The following is a 23,321-nucleotide window of genomic DNA, read 5'->3' on the forward strand; positions in this document are numbered from 1 at the left end:
AATCACCTCACACACTGTGCAACCTGATAATACCTCCCCGATATGTAATCACCTTACACACTGTGCAACCTGATAATACCTCCCGGATACGTAATCACCTCACACACTGTGCGACCTGATAATACCTCCCTGATGCGTAATTATCATAGACACTGTGCGACCTGATACTACCTCCCAGATACGTAATTATCATACAGTGGGCGACCTGATAATACATCCCCCGATACATAATCGCCTCACACACTGTGCGACCTGATAATACCTCCCCCAATACGTAATCATCATACACACTGTGCGACCCGATAATACCTCACCTGATACGTAATCGCCTCACACACTGTACGACCTGGTAATACCTCCCCGTTACGTAATTATCATACATACTGTGCGACCTGATAATACCTCCCATATACGTAATGGCCTCACACACTGTGCCACCTGATGATAGAATAGTTGAAATTAAATTTATTTAATGTTTCTCACACACGCGGCAGAGCACTAAATATCCGGGCAATAAAACCCCCACAAATCTCTGGTACCAAACGGACGCCATAGAAACATCTACAAAATAGAGAAATATCAAATATAGTGACCATTATTAACATCAGTAGGGCTGAAAATGGCAGCTCCTGACTCCAAATACATCACAATCTTCCCCACAGTCTCTGAGAACACAAAGCGAAGCCTGGAGCGGAGCATGGCAGAAACCTGAGGAAGAGAAATGCAAATGCCATTAATACATGCTTCGTGCGGTCAGCCAATGAAATCCCAAAAGTTATTATCTCAGCATTAGTATACTTTATAACACCAGCTTGAAAAATTATTTTAAAATCCGAAATGTTGGCCTACTGAAATGTATGCTCAGCAAATGCACTTAATACTGCATCAATGCGACATGGCATGGAGAAGATCAGCCCTGCTGAGGTGTTATGGAAGCCCAAGTTGCTTTGATAGCAGCCTTCAGCTCACCTGCTTTGTTGGGTCAGCTGTCTCTCATCCTCCTCTTGACAATACCCCATAGATTCTATGGGGTATTGTCAAAAAGCTTGCCAGCATAGGGAAGCATGAAGTGCTCTAAAATTTCCTGGTAGACGGCTGTGTTGACTTTGGTCTTTAGGAAACACAATGGACCTACTCCAGCAGATGACATGGCTCCCCAAACCATCACTGATTGTGGAAACTTCACACTAGACCTCAAGCAGCTTGGATTGTGTGCCTCTCCACTCTTCGTCCAGACTCTGGGACCTATATTTCCAAATGAAATGTAAAATTTACTTTAATCTGATACAACACCTTGGATCACTCCAGTTCTTTTTCTCCTTGGGCCAGGTAAGAAGCTTCTGGCGTCTATTGGTCATGAGTGGCCTGACACAAGGAATGGGACACTTGTAGCCCATGTGCTGGATACATCTGTGTGTGGTGGCTCTTGAAGCAATGACTCCAGCAGCAGTCCACTCCTTGTGAATCTCCACAAATTTTTGAATGGCTTTTTCTTAACAATCCTTTCAAGACTGCGGTTGCTTGTGCACCTTTTTCTACCACACTTTTCCTTCCACTCAACTTTCCATAAATATGCTTGGATACAGCACTCTGTGAGCAGCCAACTTCTTTAGCAATGACCTTTTGTGGCTTACCCTCCTTGTGGAGTGTGTCAATGACTGCCTTCTGGACATCTGTCAAGTCAGAAGTCTTCCCCATGATTGTGGAGCTACTGAAACAGACTAAGGGACCTTTTGAAACGCTTAAGAATCCTTTGCAGGTGTTTTTTTTAAATTATCCTAATTTACTGAGATAATTATTTTTGGGTTTTCATTGGCTGTAAGCCATAATCATCAACATTAACAGAAATAAACACGTGAAATAGATCGCTGTTTGTAATGACTCTATATAATATATGAGTTTCACTTTTTGTATTGAAGAACTGAAATAAAGTAACGTTTTGATGATATGCTAATTTGGTGAGAAGCACCTGTATAGTAACAGCTTGTGCAGTTAGGCCGGCATCACACTCAGCGTAGGGAAATACGGTCCGTATTTTACAGGCGTAACACACAGAAATGATCTCAAAACAGTGATCCATATGTCATCCGTAGGCAGGGTGTGTCTGCATATTTTACGCATGTTAACCTCCGTATGGCATCCGTACTGCGTTTTTTTCTTGCAACCTTGCAAAATGGACATATAATGGATCCATGGGCTCAAATATTCGTGAAAACATATACAGATATATATATATATATATATATATATATATATATATATATATATATATTCAAAGGTTCTCAGAAAAAAAAAAGAATTGAAAGGCACTAAGCGCTGTAGTGCATTTCAAGGCATACAACATTTGATCCTTCAGGACTAAAATAACGGTTGCTTTTTGCCACTGGGAACTGGGGCTTCACATATAATAGTCAAAAAGATAGTCCATAGAAAATAGAAAAAGAAATGCGGCAGCAGGTCCTGCTGTTCACTCCCCGCACCCTCACTTTTTACCTGCCGATTCCAAGAAAATGTCTGTAACCTTGATATGGTAAAATAAAAGACATCAACTTCACTGCAAACTGGGTGAGTGGCGCACTTCTTTTTCTAATATATATATATATATATATATATATATATATATATATATATATATATATATATATATATATATATATATATATATATATATATATATATATATATATACAGTACAGACCAAAAGTTTGGGCACACCTTCTCATTTAAAGATTTTTCTGTATTTTCATGACTATAAAAATTGTAATTTCACACTGAAGGCATCAAAACTATGAATTAACACATGTGGAATTATATACTTAACAAAAAAGTGTGAAACAACTGAAAATATGTCTTATATTCTAGGTTCTTCAAAGTAGCCACCTTTAGCTTTGATGACTGCTTTGTACACTCTTGGCATTCTCTTGATGAGCTTCAAGAGGTAGTCACCGGAAATGGTTTTCACTTCACAGGTGTGCCCTGTCAGATTTAATAAGTGGGATTTCTTGCCTTATAAATGGGGTTGGGACCATCAGTTGTGTTGAGCAGAAGTCTGGTGGATACACAGCTGATAGTCCTACTGAATAGACTGTTAGAATTTGTATTATGGCAAGAAAAAAGCAGCTAAGTAAAGAAAAACGAGTGGCCATCATTACTTTAAGAAACGAAGGACAGTCAGTCCGAAAAATTAGGAAAACTTTGAAAGCGTCCCCAAGTGCAGTTGCAAAAACCATCAAGCGCTACAAAGGAACTGGCTCACATGAGGACCGCCCCAGGAAAGGAAGACCAAGAGTCACCTCTGCTTCTGAGGATAAGTTTATTCGAGTCACCAGCCTCAGAAATCGCAGGTTAACAGCAGCTCAGATTAGAGACCAGGTCAATGCCACACAGAGTTCTAACAGCAGACAAATCTCTACAACAACTGTTAAGAGGAGACTTTGTGCAGCAGGCCTTCATGGTAAAATAGCTGCTAGGAAACCACTGCTAAGGACAGGCAACAAGCAGAGGAGACTTGTTTGGGCTAAAGAACACAAGGAATGGACATTAGACCAGTGGAAATCTGTGCTTTGGTCTGATGAGTCCAAATTTGAGATCTTTGGTTCCAACCACCGTGTCTTTGTGCGACGCAGAAAAGGTGAACGGAGGGACTCTACATGCCTGGCTCCCATCGTGAAGCATGGAGGAGGAGGTGTGATGATGTGGGGGTGCTTTGCTGGTGACACTGTTGGGGATTTATTCAAAATTGAAGGCATACTGGACCAGCATGGCTACCACAGCATATTTCAGCGGCATGCTATTCCATCCGGTTTGCGTTTAGTTGGACCTTCATTTATTTTTCAACAGGACAATGACCTCAAAAACACCTCAAGGCTGTGTAAGGGCTATTTTACCAAGAAGGAGAGTGATGGGGTGCTAGGCCAGATGACCTGGTGTCCACAGTCACCAGACCTGAACCCAACTGAGATGGTTTGGGGTGAGCTGGACCGCAGAGTGAAGGCAAAAGGGCCAACAAGCGCTAAGCATCTCTGGGAACTCCTTCAAGGTTGTTGGAAGACCATTTCCGGTGGCTACCTCTTGAAGCTCATCAAGAGAATGCCAAGAGTGTGCAAAGCAGTCATCAAAGCTAAAGGTGGCTAATTTGAAGAACCTAGAATATAAGACATAATTTCAGTTGTTTTACACTTTTTTGGTAAGTAAATAATTCCACATGTGTTAATTCATAGTTTTGATGCCTTCAGTGTGAATTTACAATTTTCATAGTCATGAAAATACAGAAAAATCTTTAAATGAGAAGGTGTGTCCAAACTTTTGGTCTGTACTGTATATGTCATTGAGACACATATACAGTATATATTTATATTTCATACAGCGCTAGATAGCAGAAAAGCCGGTAATTCAATTGCTGGCTTTTGCTATCTCCTTATCAAATCCGACAGGATATGAGACATGGTTTACATACAGTAAACCATTTCATATCCCTTTTTTTTTTTTTTTTTTTTTTTAACATATTCCTCAATAATGTTGGTAGAGTCTGTGTGCAAAATTTGGGGGCTCTAGCTGTTAAAATAAAGGGTTAAATCACGGAAAAAACTGGCGTGGGCTCACGAGCAATTTTCTCCGCCAGAGTGGGAAAGCCGGTGACTGAGGGCAGATATTAATAGCCTAGAGAGGGACCATGGTTATTGCCCTCCCCCCGGCTAAAAACATCTGCCCCCAGCCACCCCAGAAAAGGAGCATCTGTAAGATGCGCCTATTCTGGCACTTAGCCTCTCTCTTCCCACTCCCCTGTAGCGGTGGGATATGGGGTAATAAAGAGTTAATGCCACCTTGCTAGTGTAAGGTGACATTAAGCCTGGTTAATAATGGAGAGGTGTCAATAAGACATCTATCCATTATTAATCCAATAATATTAAAGGGTTAATAATACACACACCTTAAGGCCGGCCTCACACTAGCGAGTTTTACGGACGTATGAGCGCACAAACTACGTCCGTAAAATTCGCATTACACATGGCCCAATGATTCCCTATGTCCCAGCTCCTATCAGCCGTATTTTACTGATCCGTATTATACGGTCTTGTACGGCCGTAGAAAATCGCAGCATGCTGCGTTTGTCACCGTATTGCGCAAAAAAATTGCCAATGAAAGTCTATGGGGGCGAGAAAAATACGGATTACACACGGACCAGCAGTGTGACTTGCGAGAAATACGCAGCGGTGTTAGTGAAAAGCCGGTAATTCACTTGCCGGCTTTTCATTTCTCCTTCCCAAACCCGACAGGATATGAGACATGGTTTACATGCAGTAAACCATCTCATATCCCTTTTTTTTTGCATATTCCACACTACTAATGTTAGTAGTGTGTATGTGCAAAATTTGGGTGCTGTAGCTGCTAAAATAAAGGGTTAAATGGCGGAAAAAATTGGAGTGGGCTCCCGCGCAATTTTGTCCGCCAGAGTGGTAAAGCCAGTGACTGAGGGCAGATATTAATAGCCAGGAGAGGGTCCATGGTTATTGCCCCCCCCCCTGGCTACAAACATCTGCCCCCAGCCACCCCAGAAAAGGCACATCTGGAAGATGCGCCTATTCTGGCACTTGGCCACTCTCTTCCCACTCCCGTGTAGCAGTGGGATATGGAGTAATGAAGGGTTAATGTCACCTTGCTATTGTAAGGTGACATTAAGCCAGATTAATAATGGTGAGGCGTCAATTATGTCACCTATCCATTATTAATCCAATTGCATGAAAGGGTTAAAAAAACACACACACATTATTAAAAAGTATTTTAATGAAATAAACACACAGGTTGTAAATCCATCTGAAGGGGTTAAATCATTTTACAGGCAGGAGCTGTGCTAAAGCACTCGCTCATGCCTGTAAACCCCGGGTGCTGAAAGGAAAGCTGGGTGATCTGTACTTACATTGAGTCGCAGTGACGTGCCCTCTGCTGGATGAACTCATGAACTGGAGCCTTGGAAAAGTTCCCACACTCGAGTTCATATGAATTCATCCAGCAGAGGGCGCCTCACTGCGACTCAATGTAAGTACAGATCACCCAGCTTTCCTTTCAGCACCCGGGGGTTTACAGGCACGAGCGAGTGCTTTAGCACAGCTCCTGCCTGTAAAATGATTTAACCCCTTCAGATGGATTTACTTCGTGGGACGTGACAGATCAACAGAAGGTATGTATATTGTTGGTTTATTATTTTGCCAAGCGAGGGTCTTCAGGTGGATTGAGAGAGCAATAAAATATTAAAACAAACTGTGTGTTTATTTCATTAAAATACTTTTTAATAATGTGTGTGTGTTTTTTTTAACCCTTTCATACAATTGGATTAATAACACTGGGGAACAATTTGAAAACAAATTTCTGTTGAGTTAGGTTTTTGAGCTGATTTATACTAAAATTGGCATGCTGATTCCAAAAATGTAGTCAGTTTTTTTCTAGCACGTCAAGTTTTTCCTCCACAACTTACCTGCCAGAGAAGCACAATTGCACTGATATCTGTAATAAGACTTGTTATCTGATTACAATTCGACTCATATAGAGCTACGTGGCAACTTGTAAGAGTAGTCACAACTGAGACAGTGTGGTGAGAGGTGTGTGCAGCTCCCAATACGTCATAATTATCAATATCTTTACACAAAAAATTTATCATAGTAGGAATAAATAGGATTTGTGATAGCTTTTCTCTTTACATTGGGCGCTTTGTTGTAATTTATATATCTTTTATGATTTTTTTCTTTGTTAGTTTTCAAAGCTTGTAACTTTCCATCTCAGTGTTTTATTTACATATTTGTCATGCATATTTCTTATATATTTCATTTTTTGTTCATATTTGTACTATTTAAAAAAAAAACAACACTTTTTAGGTACAGTAGTTTACATATTTTTGAGAAGACAAAAATCCTATAGTTCAAAAACTTGACGTGATAGAGAAAAACTGAGATCATTTCTGGATTCAGCATCCAAAAATTAATTAAGAACAGTTGTCTGACCTAACTCTTAAAAAATTGTGTTCCCCAGTGTAATGGATAGGTGACATAATTGACGCCTCTCCATTATTAATCTGGCTTAATGTCACCTTACAATAGCAAGGTGACATTAACCCTTCATTACCCCATATCCCACCGCTACACGGGAGTGGGAAGAGAGTGGCCAAGTGCCAGAATAGGTGCATCTTCCAGATGTGCCTTTTCTGGGGTGGCTGGGGGCAGATGTTTGTAACCGGGGGGGGGGGGGGGCAATAACCATGGACCCTCTCCTGGCTATTAATATCTGCCCTCAGTCACTGGCTTTACCACTCTGGCGGACAAAATTGCGCAGGAGCCCACGCCAATTTTTTCCGCCATTTAACCCTTTATTTTAGCAGCTACAGCACCCAAATTTTGCACATACACACTACTAACATTAGTAGTGTGGAATATGAAAAAAAAAGGGGATATGAGATGGTTTACTGTATGTAAACCATGTCTCATATCATGTCGGGTTTGGGAAGGAGAAATGAAAAGCCGGCAATTGAATTACCGGCTTTTCACATATATCGCGCTGAATTAAATATAAATACAGAATATATATATATGTGTCTCAATGACATATATATATATATATATATATATATATATATATATATATATATATATATATATATATATATATATATATACTGTATATATGTTTTAACGAACATTTGAGCACATAAATCCATTAGATGTCGGTTTTGCAAGCCTGCGAGAAAATATCGCAGTACGGATGCCATACGGATTACATACGGAGAATGCCATGCGCAAAATACGCTGACACACCCTGCCTACGGATGACATACGGACCACTATTTTGGGGACTTTTCTGCGTATTACGGCCGTAAAAAATGGACCGTATTTACATACGCTGAGTGTGAGGCCAGCCTAAGAATAAAGTATTATATTGAAATAAATACACACATGGGGTTGTCAAATCTTTATTATACACTTAATCCACCTGAAGACCCTCGTTCTGTAAAAGATCAAAAATAAAAAAGTAACAATATCCCGTACCTTTCCGGCGCTCAGTCATGTCCCAGGCTGTAAATCCATCTGAAGGGGTTAAGTAATTTTACAACAAGGAGCCTGCTAATGCAGCTGTGCTCCTGACTGTAAAATCTGGTGAATGAATTGAAAACAGGGGAACATAGCATCGTAGACTTGCGGTGATGCGCCCCCTGCTGGTATAAACTCATATGAACTCTAGCGTTGGAATTTTTCTATTTTCTCACGCTAGAGTTCATATGAGTTTATGCCAGCAGGGGGCGCATCACCGCAAGTCTACGATGATACATTCCCCTGCTTTCAATTTATTCCCCAGATTTTACAGTCAGGAGCACAGCTGCATTAGCAGGCTCCTGGCTGTAAAGTTATTTAACCCCTTCAGATGGATTTACAGCGTGGGACGTGACTGAGCGCCGGAAAGGTATGGGATATTGTTGCTTTTTTATTTTTGATGTTTTAGGGTATGTGCACACGTAGAATGATCCTCTGTGGATTTTTCCGCAGCAGATTTAATAAATCCGCAGGGCAAAAACTGTGTGTTTTTCCTGCGGATTTATTGTAGATTTACCGCGGTTTTTGTGCCGATTCCACTGCGGTTTTACACCTGCGGTTTTCTATTATGGAGCAGGTGTAAAACCGCTGCGGATTCCATACAAAGAATTGACATGCTGCGGAATGTGCATGTGCACTACGGATTGCGTTTCCCATAGGTTTACATTGTACTGTAAACGCATGGGAAACCGCTGGGGACCCGCAGCTGTGGAAACGCTGCGGATCCACAGCAAAATCCGCAGCGTGTGAACATAGCCTTACGGAACGAGGGTCTTCAGGTGGATTAAGTGTATAATAAAGATTTTACAACCCCATGTGTGCTTTTATTTCAATAAAATACTTTATTCTTAATGTGTGTGTGTGTATTATTAACCCTTTAATATTATTGGATTAATAATGGATAGGTGTCTCAGTGACACCTCTACGTTATTAACACTAGAAGTCACAGAAATTTCGAGTTCTCTGGGTTCCAAAGGTAGAAATGTTAAATGACCCCTCTCTGGGACTTCTAGTGTTAACCAGGCTTAATGTCACCTTACAATAGCAAGGTGACATTAACCCTTTATTACCCCATATCCCGGCGCTACTCGGGAGTGGGAAGAGAGAGGCTAAGTGCCAGAATAGGCGCATCTTACAGATGTGTCTTTTCTGGGGTGGCTGGGGGCAGATGTTTTTAGCCGGGGGGGGGGGGCAATAACCATGGTTCCTCTCTAGGCTAATTAATATCTGTCCTCAGTCACTGGCTTTTCCACTCTGGTGGAGAAAATTGCGCGTGAGCCCACGCCAGTTTTTTCTGTGATTTATCCCTTTATTTTAACAGCTAGAGCCATCAAATTTTGCACACAGACTCTACTAACAGGAATATGCAAAAAAATAAGGGATAAGTGTCTCAATGAATTCATTTTATCTATTCTATTCTAACCTGTCAGTGTGATTTTGCTGTACACCGCACTGAATTACTGGCCTTTTCTACAGAACACCGATGCGTATTTCTCGCAAGTCACACGCATGGTCCGTGTGTAATCCGTATTTTTCTCACTCCCATAGACTTTCATTGGAGTATTTTTTGTGCAATACGCTGACAAACGCAGCATGCTGTGATTTTCTACGCCCGTAAAATATGGCCGAGAAATATACGGCAGATAGGAGCTGCCCCATAGGAAATCATTGGTCCGTGTGCAATGCGTAGATTTTGAGCCTCTCATACGTCCGTAAAACTCTCTACTGTGACGCTGGCCTTACTGCTCTGTATATAGGGGGCGGTATAGTCACAGCTAGTGCAATTACTGCACTGTATATAGGGGGCAGTATATTCATAGCTAGTGCAGTTACTGCTCTGTATATAGGGGCGGTATAGTCACAGCTTATGCAGTCATGTTCTGTATATAGGAGGCAGTATAGTCATAGCTGGTGCAGTCATGTTCTGTATAAAGGGGGCGGTATAGTCACAGCTCATTCAGTTATTGCTCTGTATATAGGGGGCAGTATAGTCACAGCTAGTGCAGTCATATTCTGTATAGAGGGGGCGGTATAGTCACAGCTGGTGCAGTCAGGTGCTCTCATGTTCTGTATATAGGGGCGGTATAGTCACCATAAGTGCAGTAACTGCTCTCTATATAGGGGGCGGTATAGTCACAGCTGGTGCAGTCATGTTCTGTATATATGGGGCGGTGTAGTCAAAGCTGGTGCAGTCATGTTTTGTATATAGGGGCGGTATAGTCACAGCTCATTCAGTTATTGCTCTGTATATAGGGGGCAGTATAGTCACAGCTAGTGCAGTCATATTCTGTATAGAGGGGGCGGTATAGTCACAGCTGGTGCAGTCAGGTGCTCTCATGTTCTGTATATAGGGGCGGTATAGTCACCATAAGTGCAGTAACTGCTCTCTATATAGGGGGCGGTATAGTCACAGCTGGTGCAGTCATGTTCTGTATATATGGGGCGGTGTAGTCACAGCTGGTGCAGTCATGTTTTGTATATAGGGGCGGTATAGTCACAGCTCATGCAGTCACTGCACTGTATATAGGGGGCGGTATAGTCATTGCTGGTGCAGTTACTGCTCTGAATATAGGGCGCGGTATAGTCACAGCTAGTGCAGTAACTGCCCTGTATATAGAGGGCGGTATAGCCACTGCTAGGGCAGTAACTGCTCTGTATATAGCGGGCAGTATAGTCACCGCTAATGCAGTAACTACTTTGTATACAGAGGGCGGTATAGTCACAGCTAGTATAGTAACTGCTCTGTAAATAGAGGGTCATAGAATCACAGCTGGTGCAGTTTCTGCCTCTGCATATAGGGGATTATCAAGAATTGGCCTCTGTATTATCCCATATGAGAAGGAGGGAAATGGGGCCACATAATTTACCACTTCAACAAGTTAATGTAAAAACATTATATTTTATTAACCCCTTTGTGACCTTGGAAGGGATAGTACGTCCGAGGTCAGATCCCCTGTTTTGAACAGCCGACATGTGCCCGCAATAGCTTCCGGCCATCCGTCCGGAAATGCGTGCATCACTGACCCCCGTCTCATGATCGGGGGTCAGCGATACGTCGGCATAACAACCAGAGGTCTCCTTGAGACCTCTATGGTTGTTGATGCCGGATTGCTATGAGCGCCACCCTGTGGTCGGCGCTCATAGGAAGTCTGTAATTCTACTACATAGGAGCGATCTGAGCTTCGCTCCTATGTTGCAGAGCCAATCGAGTTGTGCCAGCTTCTAGCCTCCCATGGAGGCTATTGAAGCATGGTAAAAGAAAATTTTTTTTTTAAAAAAAATATGAAAAAAATTAAAAAAAAATATAAAAGTTTAAATCATCCCCCCTTCGCCCCATTCAAAACAAAACAATAAAAAATCAAACATACACATATTTGGTATCGCCGTGTTCAGAATCGCCCGATCAATAAAAAAAGGATTAAACTAAATTTGAATTGCCTTTTTTTGGTCGCCGCAACATTGCATTAAAATGTAATAACAGGCGATTAAAAGAACGTATCTGCACCAAAATTAAAAACGTCAGCCTGGCACAAAAAAAAGCCATAACCTGACCCGAGATCACAAAAAATAGAGATGCTACGGGTATCGGACAATGGCGCAATTTATTATTTATTAGCAAAGTTTGGAATTTTTTTTCACCACTTAGATAAAAAATAACCTAGACATGTTTGGTGTCTATGAACTCATAATGATTGGGAGAATAATAATGTCAGGTCAGTTTTAGCATTTAGTGAACCTAGCAAAAAAGCCAAGCAAAAAATAAGTGTGGGATTGCACTTTTTTTGCAATTTCACTGCATTTGGAATTTTTGTTCCCGTTTTCTAGTACATGACATTCTAAAACTAATGATGTTGTTCAAAAGTACAGCTCGTCATGCAAAAAATAAGCCCTCACATGACCATATTGATGGAAAAGTAAAAGAGTTATGGCTCCAGGAAGGAGGGGAGCGAAAAACTAAAACATGAAAATACCCCAGGTCATGAAGGGGTAAAATAAACTCGCTAAAATGCAAAACATCAAATAGACAAGATGGCTGCCTCATGTGAGGGCCACACAACAAAACAGTCTTCAATTAACATTCCCAAGAAGCAGACAGTTCTGCCCATTTGCTATAAATGATTAGACATTAATTAGGTGATATAAAGCCTAAAGGGGGAAACCCAGGTGCAGAGGAAGAGACTATAGAAAATGCCAGTGCATGAAGGCAGAAGTATCTGCTCAGAGGACAGCCAAGTGGCCCAATATATCTGTGCATATAGGCCATTATCTATAGGTCCAGGGCCGGTTTTAGACAATGTGGGGCCCTAGGCAAAAGTTTAAAATGAGGCCCCCAATGCTCACATATTGCACCATGACTCTCAAACATTTTGGTTGTATTGACATGAGCTGAGTTCAGGCCGTTCAATGCGTGTGATCTACAATATTGAAGTCGTTTGGCTCTTGTTTCTCGGCCTCTTTACACCGGCTAATGAAGAACGATGGGGACAGAACACTAGTAGATGAATCTGTCCCCATATAGTTTCATGTTATAAGCAGGAGGGCTGGAGAGTCGGAGTCAGTGTCCATTTTGGTGTAGTTGGTATCAAATGGACAGACTCTGTCTCCTTAAATACATTATATAATACTTTGGGTGCAGGATGTGCTGTAATTTTTTCATAATAATGTGGGAAAATTATGAAATGTCCTATAAATGAGCATTTTGCTCATTTGCTGCACGATTGTCAACATGTTTATATATATATATGAACTCTCGTCTGTTCTTCAGCCAGTATTTAAAAATGTGCATGACACACAAACACACACACACCACACTCACACGCTATCACTGTGTGTCTATACCCAGCCATCTACATATACTAACATATATTCAAGTTAGAGTAATGCAAAAAATGTATATATATATATATATATATATATATATATATATATATATATATATACATACACATACCTACACGGCACATGCTTATACACACATACATACATGTACAAGGCACATGCTTATACACACACACACGACACGCACTTATACACACATACACGGCACACTTATACGCACACGGCATTCACTTGTATACACACACACATACATGGCATGTACTTATACACAAACACGCATGGCACATACATACATGAAAATGGCACGCACTTATACACATACATGGCATGCATTTATTCACACACATACACACAAACATGGCACACATTTATACATACATACATACATGACATGCACGTATATACACACATGGCACGCACTTATATACATACACATGGTACGCACATATACACACACGGCACGCACTTATATACACACACACGGCACGCACTTACAGTATATACCCACACGGCACGCACTTATATACACACACATGGCACGCACTTACAGTATATACACACACATGGCACGCACTTATATATACACACACATGGCACGCACTTACAGTATATACACACACATGGCACGCACTTATATACACACACGGCACGCACTTACAGTATATACACACACATGGCACGCACTTATATACACACACATGGCACGCACTTACAGTATATACACACACATGGCACGCACTTATATACACACACATGGCATGCACTTACAGTATATACACACACATGGCTCGCACTTACAGTATATACACACATGGCACGCACTTACAGTATATACACACACATGGCACGCACTTACAGTATATACACACACATGGCACGCACTTATATACACACACATGGCACGCACTTACAGTATATACACACACATGGCACGCACTTACAGTATATACACACATGGCACGCACTTACAGTATATACACACATGGCACGCACTTACAGTATATACACACATGGCACGCACTTACAGTATATACACACATGGCACGCACTTACAGTATATACACACACATGGCACGCACTTATATACACACACATGGCACGCACTTACAGTATATACACACACATGGCACGCACTTACAGTATATACACACACATGGCACGCACTTACAGTATATACACACACATGGCTCGCACTTACAGTATATACACACACATGGCACGCACTTACAGTATATACACACATGGCACGCACTTACAGTATATACACACACATGGCACGCACTTACAGTATATACACACACATGGCACGCACTTATATACACACACATGGCACGCACTTACAGTATATACACACACATGGCACGCACTTACAGTATATACACACATGGCACGCACTTACAGTATATACACACACATGGCACGCACTTACAGTATATACACACATGGCACGCACTTACAGTATATACACACATGGCACGCACTTACAGTATATACACACATGGCACGCACTTACAGTATATACACACATGGCACGCACTTACAGTATATACACACACATGGCACGCACTTATATACACACACATGGCACGCACTTACAGTATATACACACACATGGCACGCACTTACAGTATATACACACACATGGCACGCACTTACAGTATATACACACATGGCACGCACTTACAGTATATACACACATGGCACGCACTTACAGTATATACACACATGGCACGCACTTACAGTATATACACACACATGGCACGCACTTATATACACACACATGGCACGCACTTACAGTATATACACACATGGCACGCACTTACAGTATATACACACACATGGCACGCACTTACAGTATATACACACACATGGCACGCACTTATATACACACACATGGCACGCACTTATATACATACACGGCACACACTTATATACACACATACACCTACACACACACATACACACAGATGCGGCACAACAAATGCTCATTTGATACATGTGATTCACATAAACACACACACACAGCACACACTACACTGCACACACCTCAGATACATGTTTTATGCTGGAGGGAATGAAATGTTCCACACTATCAGCTGCAGCCCTCCTGCTCCCAGCAGCACTGTCCCAGCAGACACCTCCCTGCCCTCTCCTCTGCTGGGACTGCCAACAAGAGCAGGAGGAGCTGACAGCAGGACAGGAGCCATCATCACCAGGAGCAGCACACACAGTGGGACGGTGCACTTCTACTTATCTGCCGGCTCAGGTTGGTAGCTGCCATCTCTAGCTCCCCCTCAGAGGCTCTGTGCAGGAGGAGCTGACAGAATGACAGGAGCAGCTCACACAGTGCTGCACTGCTTACCTCACAGCTCAGGTTGGTAGCTGCCATCTCTAGCTCTCTCTTCCCTCAGAGGCCCCGTGCAGGAGGGCAGGAGCACTGGCCAATGAGCGCTTCTATCACTCTGATGGGGGAGGTTCAGTGGCCGCTGCTCCTGTGCTTCATTGCACGCTCCTTTTTCACTGCAGAAACATCCAGTCCCTGAGTACATGGCCTGTGGTGACATCACGGTCACATGGCAGGTCACCTGATCGTGATGTCACTACAGGTCCTTAACCAGTCTCTACATCGGAAGCTTCACTGATAATGCTATTATCAGTGAAGCGTCTGCTGTAGATGCTGGGGGCCCCCAAGGGGCTGGGGGCCCCAGGCAGCTGCCTAGTCTGCCTGGCCCTAACGCCGGCCCTGTATAGGTCAATTATTACCTGTAAAGTGAGTCCAGAGCCAAGTCTTCTATCCGGCTGTGCTTCCCTCAGCCAGGGCTACCACTAGGAATTTCAGGGCTCCATACTGGCAAAATTTTCAGGGCCCCCTTGAGACTCTGCCAAGGCTCCACCCCGGCCCTGGCTCCACCCCTAAAACCTTCCACAGTCCCACCGCCCACTCATAGAAAAACTCCACATCTGCACCATATCCTCACTAACCACACATTAAGGCCGGCGTCACACTAGGCGTATGAAAATATGGTCTGCTTTTTACGGCCATAATACGCAGAAATTGTCCCAAAACACTGTTCCGTATTCAATGCGAGGATGCGATTTTTACGCACAAATGTATCCATGTGTCATCCGTATGGCGTTTTATTCACGCAGGCTTGCAAAATGGACATATCATGGATCCATTGGCTCAAATATTCTTAAATACATATATACATTATATATATATATATATATATATATATATATATATATATATGTCAGTGAGACACATATATATATATTTATATTTCATATAGCGCTAGATAGCATAAAAGCCGATAATTCAATTGCCGGCTTTTGCTATCTCCTCCACAAACCCGACAGGATATGAGACATGGCTTACGCACAGTAAACCATCTCATATCCCTTCTTTTATTACATATTCCTCTTTACTAATGTAACAAGTGTCTCTGTGTAAAATTTGGGGTCTCTAGCTATTAAATTAAAGGGTTAAATCCCAGAAAAAATTGTCGTGGGCTCCCGCGCACTTTTCTCCGCCAGAGTGGGAAAGCCAGTGACTGAGGGCAGATATTAATAGCCTAGAGAGGGAAACATGGTTATAGGACCCCCCTGGCTAAAAACATCTGCCCCCAGCCACCCCAGAAAAGGCACATCTGTAAGATGCGCCTATTCTGGCACTTAGCCTCTCTCTTCCCACTCCCGTGTAGTGGTGGGATATGGGGTAATGAAGGGTTAATGTCACCTTGCTATTGTAAGGTGACATTAAGCCAGGTTAATAATGGAGAGACGTCAATTATGACACCTATCCATTATTAATCCAATAGTACGAAATGGTTAATAAAACACACACAAATTATTAAAAAGTATTTTAATGAAATAAAGACACATGGTGTTTTAATAGTTTATTATACTCTTAATCCACCTGAAGACCCTTGTCACCTGAAATAAAGTTTAACAAAATAAACAACAATATTCCGTCATTCAGTCTTGCCCCTCGCTGTAAATCCATCTGAAGGGGTTAAATCATTTTACACCCAGGAGCTCTGCTAATGCAGCTGTGCTCCTGTCTGTAAAACTTTGTGAATGAATGGAATGCAGGGGAATGGCCTGTAGTTAACATGAGTCACGGTGATGCGCCCTCTGCTGAATGAACTCATATGAACTCAAGCCTGGGAAAATATTCTGAAAAGTTCCCAGGCTCGAGTTCATATGAGTTCATCCAGCAGGGGGCGCATCAGGGGGCATCACCAAAGCTCATTACCAAGGTGGGAGCTCACAGGACCTGCTAAAATGGATTTAGCAGGTCCTGTGAGCTCCCACCTTGGTAATTATGTTTTGAGGTTCTACTTTAGCTTATCAGCATTTATTACTTTATATGCGTATTCAGTGGTAGCTTTTGGTTGGCAAGTAGGGCCCCATTGTTCCAGCATTTAGTGTGCCTTTGCAGTTGTAGCCACATCTAGCCCACATATTATTTTGGTGTCTTTACCCTATACACACACATTTAGTAGCTTGCACTGTGGTGCTTATGAAAATTCCTCATACATCTTACCTATTGCCATCATGATACACTAAGGATTTCACTCTGTTTGTAGTGTGCCGTAAAATTGTTGCCTTTTAGTTATAAGGTGGTACTCACATGTGACCTGTTTATTATTTGATCGGAGGTATCTTTTAATTGGCCTGTATATAATTGTTTGAGTTTTTAATCATTTTGTACTAATAAAATTAATGAATCTTGAACTTTACATTCATGTGGCCTGTCTAATTTCTTGGATAGGCTTTAGTGTGTTAATGGTATCTTGAATGTGTTCCTTTGGTAAATTTATGGACTAATATGTACACATACATAGCCAGCAGCTTTTATTTTGGCCAAAAGATTTTTTAAAGCCGCCGCTACAATAAGGTAGACTATTTTGGCTGGGCCCTACTCTAATCTAACCTATTAAACATTTGTTAAAATATCCAATACAATTTAGGTATATTTTTATTTATGTTTAAATTTTTAAAATTACCAATAATATCACATACAAGGGACAAATATCGCTGCACCATGACAAGACCACATATTACCACCACAGTGACCAGATAATATCACATACAAGGTACAAATACCACAACACCATGACCAGACCACATATTACCACCACATAGTGATCAAATAACAGCACATACATGGAACATATACCGCCACACCATGACTGAAAAACATATTACCACCTTAGTGTCGCTCTGCACAGTAACAGGACTGCCCCGGCATACAAAACAGTATCCTCAAAAAATAAAATAAATACATCACTGCAGAAATAATATCCCTAAATTAGCCCCTATAAGGCCGGCGTCACAGCGTATGGAAATACGGTCCGTTTTTTACGGCCGTAATACGCAGAAATTGTCCCAAAACACTGTTCCGTACTCAATGCGAGGATGCGATTTTTACGGACAAATGTATCCGTGTGTCATCCGTATGGCATCCGTATGGCTTCCATACGGCGATGTCACGCTCGCGCTCAGACTGGTTGGCGCGGGCGTGCGGGGGTGTGGCCCCACTGGACCACAGACCAAACTTCCCTGGAAGGGGCGTAACTAAGTAGCTTCCTAGGTGTTCGCTGGAGCCTCTGATGGTGAGGTCAGACTTGTGCAATAGGAAGCTACCGGGTACTACTCCAGGGTGGTGTCTGGCTGTGGCTGCTGATCCCACCGGGGAACAGAACATAGACAGGCAAGCGGGCACGGCTGGCACTCAGGCAGACAGGCGGGCACGGCTGGGACACAGGCAGGCAGACGGGTACAACAGAGACACTGGCAGGCAGGCGGGCACGGCTGGCTCTCTGGTAGGCAGGCAGGTACGGCTGGCTCTCTGGCAGGACAGGCAGACAAGACTGGAACACTGGAAGAACCGGTAGGGACCGGTCTGCAGGCTGGCATGTAAAACAGGTAAGGCTACGTTCACATTTGCGGTGTGCGCCGCAGCGTCGTCGCCGCAACAAAACGCATGCGGCGTGCGGCCCTATCTTTAACATTGGGGCCGCATGGCGCCGCATGTACATGCGTTGTCATGCGTTTCGGTGCGTTGTACGCTGCATGCGGCGTTAGGGCGCACCTGTCAGGGCGCGGCAAACGCAACATGTTGCATTTTTTGGGCGGCGCAGACTTTGTAAAAAACGCATGCGTCGTGTTTGCGTCGTGTTTGCGTCGTCGATGCGCCTTTTTTCCCATTGACTTGTATTGACAACGCAGACGACGCAAGTACTTGTGTCGTGGTGCGTTGTACGACGCATGCGTTTTTCAATAAAATATGCAAAACATTGTCTAGACTTTTGTCTAGACACTAAAAAAACACTATATATATAAAAAAAAAGGGGGGTTGTCATTGTCTTTCACAAGGCTATCCACACAACACACAGAGAAGACACTGAGAGGAGCAATCTGCTTTCCAAACCTGTAAGTATATATTTCTCTTTGCATATTTTTTATTCTGTGTTTTATTTTTTTATTTTGATTTAATTTGTGCAATGTTTGGTCTGTGCTATTGTACGGTTATGGCACTGTGGGTTGTTAGTGAAAAATTGTGTTTTTTAATCTGGTTTTGATGTACTTCTGGCGTTATATGATGGCGTTTCTTGTCACCGGCCTTGCTTGGTTTTGGATTGGTTTTAGGGATTTTGGGTTGTTCTGGTGTCATGCGGTTGTTCAATGTCTTTAATTTGGCTCATTTTTTCTTGGTAAATTTCTGTTGCATGTCTTTTTATGGTTTCTATTGTTGGGGGTAACCGTATGGCGTTTTCTTGGCTCATGTCTTGCTGTGTTTTATTATGCTGTTGCCTTTTTTTTTTCTTTCCTTGAGTGTCTTTTCTTGCTGGTGGGGGGGCTACATTTATGATGTTTCATTTGTATTGTATTGTTCTGTGCTGCTATGCCATTCTCTTTTCAATTGTATTTTCCCTTTTTTTTTTTTTGGTTTTTATCTATGATGGTTTTACGTCGTTTTCCGTATGGCTTCTTCCGTATGTATCTGATTTCTTGAATGTTTCCATTGCCAAGTGTGTAGTATGGCCTTTATTTATTTTTTTTTTTTTAGTTGGGGCCCTTTTTTTTAAATTTATTGTGTTTTCTTTTCTATTTGACTATGGTTTTTCTTTTGGTTGCTGTATATTGTAACAGCGGTTGTCCCGTAATGTTTATTGCTTATTATCTAGAATGGTATTTATCGCCTTTTTCTGATGTATTTTGGTGGATGTCACCAGATGGTGTTGTTTTGGATCATGTCTTGTTGTAATTGTAAATTATGGCATTCATTAGTTTGCTATTTCATTGTGACTTTTTTTTTCCTGTAAGGTTTTTTTTAAAAGTTTTTATCTTTAAAAATTTTGACATAGGTGTCTATTTTTGCTTAATTTTGTTTGGGTCTATTCTTGTATTGTTTCTTCGATTGTATTCTCTTGCAATGTATGGCGTTGTGGTGTCGCTTTTTGAGTTTGCATTGTCCTAGCAGTCAACAGTCAATTGTGGTTGTTTTAATGTTTTGGGCCTATTTTATTGTATGTGGCATTGGATGTGATTTTTTTGCTCATTTTTTCTTTGCAGAACAATTTTTCAAGAATGCCAAGTTCTTCTGAGCATAGCCAATCGGCGCGGGGGAGTGCGGTGAGTAATTATGTCCAGTTGCTTACTATTCGCTGCCATTTGTAGCATTGACAATAATTTTTGTATACAATTTTTACAGGCTTCTTCAAGTGAGGGGGAAGGCAGTCAGCGGGAGCAGAGAGATCGGGGCCAAGATGTGGCGTCAGGCCGGCGAGTGAGTATTTTTTTTTTTTTTATCTTTTTTTTTGAGTAGCATCCTGCTGTGAGGAACATTAAGGCCCCATAGCTAGATCACTAGCGAGATCGCTGCTGAGTCACTAGTTTTGTGACGCAACAGCGACCTCAGTAGCGATCTCGCTATGTGTGACACGTACCAGCGACCAGGCCCCTGCTGCGAGATCGCTGGTCGTGTCGGAATGGCCTGGACCTTTTTTTGGTCGTTGAGGTCCCGCTGACATCGCTGAATCGGTGTGTGTGACACCGATCCAGCGATGACTTCACTGGTAACCAGGGTAAACATCGGGTTACTAAGCGCAGGGCCGCGCTTAGTAACCCGATGTTTACCCTGGTTACCAGCGTAAATGTAAAAAAAAAAAAACCGTACATACTCACCATCTGATGTCCGTCAGGTCCCTTGCCGTCTGCTTCCTGCTCTGACTGAGCCGCCGTAAAGTGAGAGCACAGCAGTGACGTCACCGCTGCGCTCTGCTCTCACTGTACGGCGGCTCAGTCAGAGCAGGAAGCAGACGGCAAGGGACCTGACGGACACCGAAAGGCGAGTATGTACTGTTTGTTTTTTTTGGTAACCAGGGTAAACATCGGGTTACTAAGCGCGGCCCTGCGCTTAGTAACCCGATGTTTACCCTGGTTACCCGGGTGCTGCAGGGGGACTTCGGCATCGTTGAAGACAGTTTCAACGATGCCGAAGTCGTTCCCCTGATCGTTGGTCGCTGGAGAGAGCTGTCTGTGTGACAGCTCCCCAGCGACCACACAGCGACTTACCAACGATCACGGCCAGGTCGTATCGCTGGTCGTGATCGTTTGTAATTCGTTTTGTGAGACGGGGCCTTTACATTTGAGGAGCATCCTGGTTTCACTAGGGATGTTTACTAAGCTTAATTACATTATAGCTTGTCAGGGCAGCAAGTATTGGGGGAAGGTAAAATAAAGTTGAACTCCCTGCACACAAACATTCCTAAATACAGGTGTAGAAAACATCAATATACATACATCAAATGGCAAAGGATAGGGCAAAGGTACCTATCATGCCAGGTGCTGGTAGTTGTTAATATTTGCATATTTGTAACCTATTTGTTTTCTAATTTTTCTAGGTTTCACAACGGGACCAAGGAGATACCGGAATTGATGTTGACCTCCTGATCTCCAGCATCCAGGAGCGTGGCCCGTTGTGGGACAGCCGTGACCCTCGGCACATGGACCAGGTGGTGTCGAGGCGTTTGTGGGCAGAGGTGGCAAAGTCGCTGTGGGATGGCTTTGACAGTGCCTCAGCGAAGGCCAAAGGCAACTTTAGTGAGTATTGCAGAGACGCTGCTATGACCCATCTTGCCAGGATAAACACAACCGTGTGTGATGCGATCAACGCCTAAACTTGGCATCGCACACGGTTGTTTTATCCTTTTAAAATGCTAAATATCTAACCATTTTTTTGTCTTTACATTCACAGTGAAAAAGTTGAGGACCAGATGGCGATCCATGAAGGACCGTTTCAATAAGGGGATCCGTGCTGCGGAGGAGCAAGCTCGGAGTGGTGCTGCTGCGTCCAAGTCGGTGCCCTATAAATATAACAGGGCACTACAGTTCTTAAGACCGGTCCTTAGCCGCCGACAGTAAGTATTTTCTCAACATACCATATTGCACAGCCACATTGTACATTGCCCAGACACATAGCATATTGCACAGCCACATAGTACATTGCCCAGCCACGTACATTGTGCATCCACATAGTATATTGCCAGGCCACTATATCGCAGCCACATAGTACACGTTCTAGCCACGTATCCACATAGTATATTTCCAAAGGAACATAGTGTATTGGCCATCCATGTAGTCAGCGTAGCATATTGGCCATCCTTTTACCCTAGTGTAATGGTATATAGCCCATTAGTAATTTTTTGGGTTAGGCGTGAGTCATTGTAGTCCATGACAGGTTACGTTCTGAGTCAGGGTAGTTCTGATCGCAGGAATAATGATGACGTCTGGATCACATGATCCTAACGTCATGGCCGTTCCTGCGATCAGATCAGCAAAGTGACTGTTTTTTTTTTTTTTTTTAATTTTTCTTGACTTTAAATTTTATAATATTTTGGCGGCATAGGCAGCATCAAGAAAGATTTTTTGTCCAAAATTTTTTGAAAACGATGACAGAGGTATGCATTGGCTTTGTCAGCGGGAATGACCAGTCATTTTCTGCCGTAGGTATGTCCATGATTGTTATCGTCAGCCCTAATGGTCAGCTGGCTATAACAATCAGCAATTTATTATAGGCCACACAGACTGAGAGACGGGATTGTAATGTATTGATGTGTCATGTAATGTTAATTTTATTACAGGAGTTGGCGTATGTGATAGGTAATTAATTGAAGGCTAATTCTTTCCTTATCTTTTCACAGGACACACAGCAGCACCCTCGAGCAAGCTCGCCCCGCAGGAGCGGCCCTTCATGAATCGCCATCTGACCCGTCACAGCCCTCCCACAGCGACAGCAGGCTTGCACCACCATCTGGAGAACCGGCAGCCGGTCCATCAGGTGTTCCCCTGCCCGAGGCCTCTGGCGCACCTTCGTTTGGGAATTCCCGACAGCGC

The 23,321-nt window shown here is 42.7% G+C and overlaps 1 protein-coding gene across 1 annotated transcript in view; it reads left to right on the plus strand.

The window, feature by feature from the left end:
• LOC143796794 (uncharacterized) overlaps positions 1-23,106 on the plus strand; it is a 142,793-nt gene extending 119,687 nt beyond the window's left edge. Inside the window, exons 2-4 of the mRNA XM_077281046.1 lie at positions 20,638-20,712; positions 21,830-22,028; positions 22,183-23,106. Of these exons, the coding sequence (XP_077137161.1) occupies positions 20,638-20,712; positions 21,830-22,028; positions 22,183-22,349 (441 nt within the window). The 3' untranslated portion in view covers positions 22,350-23,106. The remainder of the gene's footprint in view (positions 1-20,637; positions 20,713-21,829; positions 22,029-22,182) is intronic.
• The last annotated feature ends 215 nt before the right edge of the window (positions 23,107-23,321 follow it).

The sequence above is a fragment of the Ranitomeya variabilis genome, chromosome 1 (assembly GCF_051348905.1).
Source record: "Ranitomeya variabilis isolate aRanVar5 chromosome 1, aRanVar5.hap1, whole genome shotgun sequence".
In the NCBI taxonomy this organism is placed as follows: Eukaryota; Metazoa; Chordata; class Amphibia; order Anura; family Dendrobatidae; genus Ranitomeya; species Ranitomeya variabilis.